This window comes from Pectinophora gossypiella, chromosome 12 (assembly GCF_024362695.1).
Source record: "Pectinophora gossypiella chromosome 12, ilPecGoss1.1, whole genome shotgun sequence".
Classification (NCBI taxonomy): Eukaryota; Metazoa; Arthropoda; class Insecta; order Lepidoptera; family Gelechiidae; genus Pectinophora; species Pectinophora gossypiella.
The window spans coordinates 1986236-1998383 of NC_065415.1; the positions used below are offsets into that span (position 1 = coordinate 1986236).

A 12148-nucleotide genomic window follows, 5' to 3' on the forward strand; every position below is an offset into this window, starting at 1 on the left:
AGTTGGACGGTTGCGTATGAGCTTTTTGAGGAGTCAGTTACAATTGACTTTATGAGTTTGAGTTCATTATGGGATCATAATATACATAATTGATATCACGTGATTTCGCCTCGGTTAATGGTAATACCGAGGAGTGGGTGTACAGACTATACATCATGTATATGTTATGTTATAGAACCCCAATAATTCCATCATATTGCAAATCACACTAGAACGAATTTGACTCCTGAATAAGCTCGTACCGAGCATCCACTGTACCGTGCTTGTGGCGGCCGCAGGCGACCACACGCCGCTGCTGCGAGCTGCGCCCGCGCATCACGCCTGACTGCGAGCGACAGCGACATTACCTTATACCCCCGCTTAGTACTTATACCTCCTATATGCTTTACGCTCCTGGTAGCAAGGGCGAGGGAAACTTTGTTAAACAGTCGAATCACATCTGACAGTAAGCGCGCTCGTTCTAGCAAATGACGGTTTTGAGTAACAGAAAAGGATTGTCATGGGAAAGTGTGATGAGGTGTTGACAGATGTGGTTCGACCCTACTACAATGACAAAGCTCTATTTCGATTAATAGATGTGGTTTCCCACGTCTGCTAATTGCAAAGAACATCGTCCATATCTCCTTAAGCTTATATGCTCCTGGTACCACGTGCGAGGGAAACTAGACTGTCAGTATTATAATTATAAGTATCCATTTGACTAAACTAGCACGCTATGATGGCCGTTTTCACGTTTGTCCCGCTCATCAAGTTTCGTATTAATAGTACAGCTATTTTACGAAGTGTATTCCTGTACTTTATTATGTCAAAACAGTCATCATTTAGCCGCTAGTTTTACAAGTTTGTATACTTATGTTACTCCACTGCATAGTACATGTTTGATGTAATCAGTATATTATATTTGATTTGGACTCTCGTGTTTCCCGCGTCTGTTGACTACGAGGAACATCGACTATACCTCATAGCCCCGCTCTCCTTTGTGCTTATGATCTCCTGGTACCTCGGGCGAGGGATAGCTGTTTTAAGTGGCCACATCGAAGCAATTCATTATAAAAAGCAATATTGTTGTTGACATTAGTGCTGATTCCTGCAAACACCAATTTGACAACATAAGCTCACGACTATATTCCAATAGGGGTAGTCAGAGGTACATGCATCGCAAGATGAACTAAGTACCCACACCTCACGGAGCTTTCTGTTAGATCAGCGTGATGGTGAGCCGTATCGCCGTTTATAATGGTCGAGCCAACTAACCTAACCTAACCAACCAGTTTGCATCATGCATCGCAAGATGAACTAAGTACCCACACTTCACGGAGCTTTCTGTTAGATCAGCGTGATGGTGAGCCGTATCGCCGTCTATAATGGTCGAGCCAACTAACCTAACCTAACCAAACAGTTCCAAAATCAGCTCTTATCTCTGTCTTGCACGTCTCGTAAGTGAAGGATAGCAACCACCTACTTTTAAAGCTGTCAGATTGAAATGAAATGAAATTATATATGCGTAAATGTCAAATTATATTACTGTTTTAGATGAATTGGTTCAATGTGGCCTTTTTCGTGGTTTCCCCGCTCACCTTCAAGTATCCTCGTTTAGTATCACCTAATTTATGCTTTATTTGTGGTGATAATGAGGAGAGAATTTAAGCTTTGTGTTACACAGTACACAGACTGACAACTGTAAATCTCATTTTCATTCCATAGCTGCTTAAAATAGTTTTAATATTATGAAATATTGATCCTGATTCCAGTACACACTGGAATTTTATTTTAAGTTATACCTGTCATTTTTTTATCCGCCGAAAAGGATAAGGCCGGATGATTGACAGCTGTCAATTTTAAAATGAATGAGTGAACGATTGAATAATCCGAGCGAATAAAATAGGCTGATATGCAACGTATGTAGTTTGACGTGTGCTGTCAACTTAATTTTGAGAGGGTTATTGAATTTCTGCCTAAAATTGACGTCTGTTCCATAAATGTTATGCTTGTCCATTATCCGTCCCTTTCCTTTTCGGCGGACAACGCGGAAAATGACAGGTATAACTCAAAATAAATTTAGATGGTGTGTTCTGGAATTAGTAACATTGATAATTTGACATATAAATTCCTAGTGAAGTCATTTTTACAGTTGTAAATCTAGTTATTTTCTACCTTTATCTATCCGCGCTGCCGATATATTTTCTCCCCATTCCTCTCATGCTATATCCATTTTATGATATTAATATCATTCTCATGCAATCATTATAGTAACCACTTAATATTTGTTGTGTCTATTATTGTTAATTTGAGTAAGGCGTGACATTTTATTTTGAATGATGATTCAAAATATTCCATTTTACTACTAAAAACAATTAATTCAATTATTTCCAATTCTCATTAAAAACTTATATCTCATCCCGCGTGGGGGCTTAAAAAGGCCACATCGAAGCAATTTATCTAAAAAGCAATATCGCAATTTTACATTTGCGCATGTAAAAGTAAGTGCGCAATGCAAACAAATGTTATTGCTTTCATAAATGAACTGCAACAATGTGGCCTTTTTATGCCCCCTGAACAGTCAAATCCCGTCCAATTCAGACATTGGTCCTGATTCGGGCAACTATCAACTTAGTTTTAATTTACTTTGGCAGGATATGAAACTCTGTCTCTTTCTTGTACTTATTGTAAGTGAAGGACGGCATTAAACCTAAAAGTTGTCAAATTGTAATGAGAGACTTAAAAGTTGTCAAAAAACAATATTTTTTTTATTTATTTCTTGAGGTAAGCTAACAGCACGGAATCTTAAATAAATACGTACAAACATAAGCTAGAATGAGGCCAATCATAAGCTTCCATATAGAACTTAATTAAATCAAAAGAGAGTTAGGTCTACTTACAAAATTAAATAATGAAATTAAATACTCGCTAATATAGATGAAGCTGTACAGATTTAACGTGATATTTCATAATTTATCTTGCATTTAGTACACGACCGAATTATTGCCGTCCTTCACTAACAGTGCGTGCAAGATAGAGTTGGAGCTAGTTTTAGTCCTGTCAATTTAGCTAAAACTGTGTTGGTGGTTGTCCCAATCAGCACCAATGTTAGAATCGGAAGGATTAGTCTGTTCGGACAGGATGAGACGTGAGTTTTCCTAAGCACGGATGGGTGCTGTGATAAGAAAATTCTTGATCATTCATTATTTTGACCAGTATTCAGAGTGTTAGTGACATCGTAATTAAAACTTTGAGGGATGATTCAGGCCATGATTCTGAAATGTCAACCGGAATTTTCCGTCACAAGTATGGAACTGATATTAATAAAAAAAAAACTAAAATGTTCATTAATTTTTCGACAGGAAATTTCACTTGATATCAACTCAAAATCATGGCCTGAAACATCGCTCTCGGTATTACTTATATTTTTATATTTAACACCTGTATATTTTTTTTAAATGTCACCCTGCTGCATATTTCGTATTTATCTTATATTTAGTCATGCAAACATAGTATTATATGTACCTAATTATTATTGTGGTGTACGTCTCAAGCGATCAATTTTGACGGATTTGGATTCATTTTTTGTAGTTAAATTTGACGTTTCTTTTATTTTACTGTTAAGTAATACTCAGTTAATTTAGTACTTACTATCTGGATCCCATACGTATGGGACACTCAATTATTTAATAATAGTATTCAAACAACTATACATGACAACTATAGTATAAATTAGTTTCTCGACTACTTCGATAATGAAATGTCTGATAGAAAATTCGAGCAATGAATTCGTTCGAATATTCCAAATCCGTTGCTTCCATTGTCGATCAAATCTAAAAAACTATAGCGGTGTGTTCATTTATATTATTATTATAATAAATATTAACAACTGATGTGATCTACATACCTGGGGGGTTAAAAATGCCACATCGAAGCAATTCATCTAAAAATACAATATTGCTATTTCACATTTGTGTGCATTGCGCACTTACTTTTATATGCGCAAATGTCAAAATGCAATATTGCTTTTTTAGATGAATTGCTTCGATGTGGCTTTTTAACCCTCCTGTATATTGTACTTATATGCTTGTGTAGATGTGTATTTACCGTCCTAGTCTTGTGCTAATAATTACTATTAATTTAGAATGTTATTTGCATGTGATGAACATTTATAATTACAATTATTATTAACTAGAAATAATATAATGCTTTAAAGTAGTTGTTACCTTTTCTATAATAAGTACATTTAGTGTTAAGAATATATTTATGAGCTTTATAATCCTAGTTTCCTATCCTTAAGTCCCAAATCCTTAAGCGTGTTCCAGATCGACAGTTGGAAAGGTAATTTTTTGTTTTTATTATTTTGTTTTAAAATCCACTCCGCACCTTTTTGTGTTCTGTTGTTTATGTTTCACTCGATGCAATTTGTGTATTTACTAAGGGTGTTAAATGTATAATTATCACGTTCACTCAGTGTTCTAACCAATTAGGAAACACATTCACAGATATAACATTAAATATTAACATTTGTAAAGTAAAAAAGATAATCTGGCCACGCATGTTTCAAGATCACAAGTTTATTTTTGTGAGTGTGAGGGGCTTATTTGTGCTTAAACAGGGTGTGTAGGTTAATTCCCAATTATTTCAGGGAATTACTAAAGAGTTGTTTATTTTGCGGTGTGCCTTTTCAATAGCTCAGCAGGCTTAGCACCGTAAGCACGCGACTCTATCTCGCCGCGACAGAGATCACCTGTGCAGTCTCTTTCTGTGCAGTACTGTGAGAGAGTGACGGGTGACGTATGTCGAGGCGAGAAAGAGTCTCACGCTTACGGTGCTGAGCCCGCTGTTACCTCCTAAATTGTACTGGAATGGGAAATAAATTAAAGCTCTTCCTTAACCTTGAAATTCCGAGATATCCAGATACAATATTTAAACAATCGGATTTGGATTTTAAAAGGGACATTCGGTCTTACGACTCTAAGGTGGTAATCTAATCTAACCCAAACCTAACATGTTCCTCTTTATATTTCCTCCAATCTAATGGGTATTTTTCAACTATAGCATCGGATCCAAACGCGTGGCGTCTCGGGCGGATAGAGGAAACGGACCACGAGACGCCCGTGTGAGGACGCGCGCTGCATGTGGCGGTGCGGCCGCGGCGGTTGAGACGCAGCAAACGCTAGCGTGCACGGACCCTTACCTCGCTCCACATGCAGACGACGAAATTTTAACACTTCGCTCGGTGTGAAGTGACATTTATGACGTTATAATCATAAAGTGATATGTGTAATACTCGGTGTTAATATAAAGTTTAAAATGGCGGGCTATGTTACAGTTGTTAACGTGAGAAAAGAAATATAAAATGTTGATTCAGTGTCGATTTGTTTAAAGCGAATGTATGAGAAAGAAATAACTAAATGCTATATTATTTTTAATGGGTCGATGCGTGATTAAATGTTAAACAAGGAACTTTCCAGGCTATATTTCACAAAAACAATATAGATGGCTCTGTACAGATGTTCCTTCGTTTAACCTTCATATTTCATGCATAACAGACATAGTATGCATCTTTTATCTTTGTTTTTGGGTATAAATGATGACTTTTTTTATTACACCCAGGCACAATAACATTTTCCACCCATTATTATTCTGATCAAAATAAAGTGAAGCAATATAGGTAGCAACATAATTCTATACGTATCTGATCCAAATATAAGCAACAATTATTTTTATATATGCCTCTGCTATGCTATTACATCATATTTTTGAATAATTAGTATATACACCGAGCAATGAGATACACCGGAGGGGGTATGGAGCATACTCCACCACGCTGCTCCACTGCGGGTTGGTAGAGGTGTTATTCCGGCTAATAGCCGGGACCAACGGCTTAACGTGCCCTCCGAAGCACGGAATCATCTTACTTTTTTGGATAATCAGGTGATTCAAGCCTGAAAAGTACCTTACTTACCAAACAAAGGACAGTCTCACATAGTGATTTCGACAATGTCCCCATCGGGAATCGAACCCGGACCTGCAGATCGTGAGCCTAACGCGATTTTTTAGAAGAGACTAAAAAGAAGAATATTTCCTTCTTTAAACTGATCGCTACTGAATCGATACGAGGTTAAAGTGATTTATTGTGATGTAGTAATGTTTCGTTTGGCAAGGAATTGAGATTGTACCGCGAAATAAATCTGGTTGTCGTTTAACATATCCAAGTGGAATAAGGGACATTCCAAGCTACATTCCACTAAAACAATATAGATGGCGCTGTACAGATTTTCCTTCGTTTAACCTTCTACATACATACATAAACTCACGCCCGTAATCCCTAATGGGGTGGGCAGAGCCACAAGTAATCAAAGACGACTTGCAGCCACTGTTGATACGAAGTCCAAAGATGGATATGATGAACCTTATGGTGATAAGGGATCAGCCTATCGCCCATAACATTAGTCCATCATGTTAGAGGACACAATCCCTCTGTCGGTTTTTACGACATGCCCGGGAAGAGAAGCAGCTGAACGTGTTCTGTGTTGTAACCTTCTAATTTCATGGATAACAGACATATCCATCTTTTATCTTTGTTTTTGGTTGATGACCCTTGTTATTACACCCAAGCACAACACATCATCCACCCATTATTATTCTGATCAAAATAAAGTGAAGCAATATAGATAGCAACATAAATTCTATACAGAATGTGTTACAAATATGAAGCAACAATTATTTTTATTTATTATGCTTCTACCATTACATTGTATTTTGGAATAATTATGTAGGTACGGTCACGAGCATTAATATGTATACACTTTGGTACCATGTCACATTAACTTTTTTGACAAATTGAACTGTAAGTCTCACTAAATGTCAAATATGTTAGTGCGACAGAGTCCTAAAGTGGGTACATTATATTGCTCATGACTGTACCCGAGTAATGAGAAAATAGGTGATTATCACGTTAAAGCTGTACAACCCCATCTATATTGATTTTGGTGAATGTAGCCTGGAAAGTTCTCTCATTATATTTCCAGTTTTATAATTTCATACGAATCTCCTTAGAGATGCTATTATGCTCTGTAAATTTTATACTCTGGATTTTTTCGCGGGCAAGTTTAAAGTTGGCTTTGGTACTGTGTAATATAATAATAAAATAAGTAAATGTACCTACGTACCTTCTTAACGGCTCCGATTCCTGCAAACACATCCTAATTTTATTTTAAGGTATACCCGTCATTTTCTTATCTGCCGAAAAGGAAAGGGACGGATGATTGAGAGTGACTGTTAATTTTGTAATAATGAATAACGCAGGCGAATAAAATATACATCATGTCAACTTAATTTTGTCGGGTTTTTGGCCTATATAAAATTTTGTGCCTGTTGATTACCCGTCGCTTTCTTTTTCGACGGATAAGAAAATGACAGGTATAACTTAAAATAAACTTAGATGGTGTATACAGGAATCAGCACCATTCACGTGACGATAGATAAAATGTTATTGATAAAGAAATACTTGGATTTTATGAAGTTTACATTTTTTTTTCTTTTTACTGTCAGTGGTGAGATTTAATTGCGCATGATTTGACTGCGAACCCTTGTTTCCTTCTATGTTGAATGTGTATAATTCTAGTATTTTTCAGAAGCTAAAGTCTCCATCGATAAACAGCATTGTGTGTGCGTTGAACAAAGGCTCAATGCAAGGATATGGTGCCGATAATGGCAACCACCAATTTAATTTGAACTTCATTTTCACTAAAACTAACTCTATCTCTTTCATTTGGGGAACGTGTCCCTCGTTTACAACAAAGATTCTCGGTTACGTCATGCAAAACGAGTTGATTTCGTTCTCAAAACGGCGACGGAAATCATTAAGAAAAAAAGTTTGTCAATAGTGATTGTCACACGAAAGTGGGTCGACTATTGAACAGTTCAGTAACACAGTTGCAGAATTCACTGAAGCGATACATAAAGATAGATGTCGATATGCTAAATAATAGTATTTCATAGAATACTTAACTATCTACTCTGATGAAACTCTTATCACTAGAATTTCAATATTTTATATGGATAGCAAAATAGCTTTAAAGCGAACGCGAATGTTTAAAAGGAATTGATACTTACAATCTGACTGGATAGTAACATTTCAGTCGCCAGAGTGATTTGAAAAGCATTATCTGGGGCCTGTTTAATAAAACTTACAACTGTAATTTACAACGACAATTTGGTGTTCATTACGTAGCTAATATGAAACTGTAAAATATTTGTGATCACAAACTCCGCAATGTACATCAAATTGTCATTGTAATTTACAATTGTAAGTTTTATTAAACAGGCCCCAGGTGTTTTAAACTACTACAGAACTTCCCTCGCGGTTTAAAAAAGACTAGAAGCATAAGTATTTTATGTATACTATGATGTAGATAGATAGATAGATATTAAAATATAGATAGACGATGGCCCCGATTCCTGCAGACACCTCCTAATTTTATTTTAGTTATACCTGTCATTTTCTTATCCGCCGAAAAGGAAAGGGACGGATGATTGACAACTGTTAATTTTAAATGAATGAATGCATGAATGAATAACGCGGAGGAATAAAACAGACAACTTAACTCTGTCGGGTTATTGACCAATAAAACATTTTGGGAGTGTTTTTTAAATATCTGTCTAAAATTGACATGGGTTCCATTTTTATACCTATCGATTACCTGTCCCTTTCTTTTTCGGCAGATAAGAAAACGACAGGTATAACTTAAAATAAACTTATGGTGTGTACTGGAATCAGCACCATTTATTACAATAATGTTGTCCCAATCAAATGTCTAAATATTTGAAACAACCAGGTTTTTGATGGAGCTTTATAAGCTTTTGTATAAAAGTAGAATTCGTTAGATATAAAAAGTTTATTTTTTAATTTCAGCTTGGACTGTTCGAAAACCTGGTATGTTTCAATACATTCCCTGTAAATGAAAGTTGATGTGCTAATGATAGACAAAATTGTTGTAAAATGATAGGGAACTGTATGTACAAAAATGGTCTCAATTTTAATGTCTGTGTAGCGCGTCAGAAAGCTTTTATTCTTTGTGTAGCATCACAGAACAGAAAAACCTATCCAGCCTGCACGGCACGGCTATCGCGCCCCGCGCGTTTCGTATTATATCGAGGACTCCGGTCAATACCTGTACAATGTCTGTCTACGTAGATAGCATTCGCCGCGTCTAATGGTCGAAGCCCTCGATATAACGTGCACCGCGCGGCGCGGTTCTCGTGCAGACCCGCAGAATGTTTAAAAAATAATATTACGTCACATTTCTTGATGAAAAGTAATTATCCTACTGTAATAATAGTTATTACTGGAACAAAATAGCATTAAACTGAAATAGAATTATAATTAAAGAAAATAGAGTAATAATAATTATTATTGTAACAATATTTGAAAACAATGAATAAATACCTAAGTAAATGTATAGGAAAATAACTGTACTCCTCTCTCACGAAATGGGCGGATTATTAAGGAATAATAGTTATGTAAGCCCAATTAAATTATTGCACAAGTTATTTTTCTATGCCTCGTTTAGATATCCTGAAACACAATGTTCCCTATATTCAAGCACAAACTATAAATTGTTAATCTCTTCCTATATAAATTACAGATGTTTATTTCACATAGAAATATTTGATATTGACATGATATGAGGGTGCCCTATTTTTTGTATGAATATCAAAATTGTATGATCCAGTTGATGCATGCATGAATAGAATTGACGTAAAGAACAATGCACTGCCAATGCAACAAAAATTGCATATTTATATCACTATCCAAATAATTTTATTTTCCATGTGCTCGACACATAAGTTGTAATTAAGGATCTCAAAAAGTATTTTTTAATAAAAGTTCCGTAACAATTTGATTTGTCTTGTTAATCAAGAATATTGCTTAATATTATGATATTACTAATTATTATGCACATTTATGAGCATTAACATTGAGTTTCATTTAAGTTTTAACGGTGATGTTGAAGTATGAAACTTTAAAAAAAACATTCTAAGGTGCAATTTTTTTTTGTAATGTGCCATTTAAAATGTATATGCTTGTATATTATCCAATTTGTCTTTGTAAATATAATTGTTTTGCTATTCAAGACAAATAAGATTGCATACGGACCTACTTGCCTTGAATGTTGTATAAAGCACCTGGTGTGTTGATTAGAATGCCTTAAGAATTGCCACATGTGATGACTGTAAATTATGAATGTATGATGACTATTGATGATATGATTAGCTATAACGAATCAATGTAGTATAATATATGTTGATGATAGACATAAAGAGAAATAAAGTAACATCTTGTGTAAAACTTTCTTTTATTATATGATGATTTTTGGTGCATTTGATGAAGAATCAACAATTAAAATTATAAAGGAAAACCAAAGTTAGAAGTTTTGGTCAAAGTCGATCTTTCTGTTTTTATTAAGTTGTAAAATAAATAAATCACATTCTTCTTATATTATCAGGAGTCAAAATAAAAAAATTGGAATTTATCAAGAGTCATCAAAGGTCATCCTTCCTACACCATGATTTTTTATATACCTTCTGTACTGTTTGTATTTATTATTTTCTGCTAAAGCCTTTTTGGCCTCTTCATCTTTTATTTCCTTCCAAACTATAAAATTTTCTTTGATCCATAGTTCTTCCTCTAAATATTCTTGCTTTTCACTGTCCTCTAATGCATTAAATTGATGCTGACCCAATTTCATATATTTCCTAATTAAATATAATTTTTCATCTTCACCAAAAGGTTGTTTCAAAATCGTAAATTTCCAAAACCACCTAAGATACCAGTAAATATAATATGCAATTGTATATGGTAAAATAATTAATTGTACCCAGAGTATATCTGTTACTTCAGGCTTCGCGTAAGCCCCTTTTATGTCCATATTTTCCTCTATCACTCTCCTTATTATGCGGTCTTGTTCCTCTTTTATTTCAGCTTTACTTTTTCTGCCTCCTTTTTTAGAGTGCAAATCTTTCATTTCTTCTTTTGCAATTTCAAGCGCTTTATTCCGGTATTTGGGTATAGTCATGAAGTATTTTATGGCAGTGTCATACTTGGACCAAGAACTGTAGTATTGTATTATAGATATGATAGAAATGGTCACAGCTATAACGATACGAACGTCGACTTTCGGAGCCATACGCCGCCGGTAGTATCTGTAGTAATGAGCATAGTATTCTTGTGGGTTATCCAACATGTAATCATAGTCAGATCTCTCCTCCTCGTCTCTGAGGATCTCGTAAGCTGTCGCTATTTGCTTAAACTTTTCTTCGGCCTCCTTCTTGGTTTCGGGAGTCCGGTGTAAGTCAGGATGGTATTTTTTCGCAAGGGCTCTGTAGCTCTTGCCAATTTCATTTTTTGTAGCTTCTCTCGTGACTCCCAGGACATTATAACAATTTTCCTTTCCACAATAAATACCTTCGAGCAGATGATCGTGTGCAGACACGATGATGAATTGCCACGTTACTCCGATAAGTATCACACTTTTGATGCAATTATAAATAGCCATTTCGATTTTATCACATAATATAAGTTATTAAATGCGGCTAATTCAGACAAGTTTTAGAAATAATTACAGCAAACGGCTACATTTATCCGACCGACCGAAGACCGATTTTGACATTGAAAGAAAACAACCGCGACTAAAATGAAACGTCAACGTCACACCAACGTTGGCCAATTTACGTTTAGGAAATTGGGGTTTTGTCACGGTTTTGCGCAATATTGGGTAAAATGTAAAACATTAAAAAATATAGTGTTTTTATAATTATCATTTTATTTCAATGAATTTAAAGCATTCATTCGTGCGTGATCCTCCTTTTCCATAACCAAATTACTAACTTACTAACCAAAAGTGGGTTGTTCAAAAAAAAAAAAAAAACAAAAATGGTTATGGGAAGACCTATTCGTTTCAATTTGATTCTTTGATATTTTTTCCTTGAATGTATTGAATGACGCTGTATTAGTTTTCAGAAATTCGATAATACTGGTGCTAATTCCTGTAAATACCATCTAATTTTATTTTAAGTTATATCTGTCCTTTTCTTATCCGCCGAAAAGGAAAGGGACGGGTAATCGACAAGCATAAAATTTATGGAACACACGTCAATT

General features: G+C 35.2%; 2 protein-coding genes across 6 annotated transcripts in view; one reads left to right on the plus strand and one right to left on the minus strand.

Moving 5' to 3' along the window:
• The window catches only part of LOC126371488 (blood vessel epicardial substance-like), a 242854-nt gene that overhangs the window by 67924 nt on the left and 162782 nt on the right, over positions 1 to 12148 (plus strand). Inside the window, exons 6-7 of one of the 5 annotated variants that reach the window (XR_007567049.1) lie at positions 4305 to 4320; positions 5041 to 7434. Coding sequence is in view for 3 of the 5 variants with exons in the window: in XM_050016800.1 (XP_049872757.1) it covers positions 4305 to 4320; positions 5041 to 5227 (203 nt within the window). In the remaining 2 variants the exon portion in view is untranslated. Of the gene's footprint in view, positions 1 to 278; positions 3190 to 4304; positions 4321 to 5040; positions 10334 to 12148 lie in introns of those variants that run through there. The other 4 variants (XR_007567050.1, XM_050016800.1, XM_050016801.1 and 1 more) reach the window with 4 other exon arrangements.
• LOC126371502 (dnaJ homolog subfamily C member 25 homolog) lies at positions 10328 to 11690 on the minus strand. The gene has a single exon (XM_050016815.1). The coding sequence runs from the start codon at positions 11544 to 11546 to the stop codon at positions 10524 to 10526; it is 1023 nt and encodes a 340-aa protein (XP_049872772.1). The 5' UTR covers positions 11547 to 11690; the 3' UTR covers positions 10328 to 10523.

Bases quoted from the DNA above. Each gene is read 5' to 3' on its own strand.
- LOC126371502 (XM_050016815.1), bottom strand. From the start codon at position 11,546: ATGGCTATTTATAATTGCATCAAAAGTGTGATACTTATCGGAGTAACG.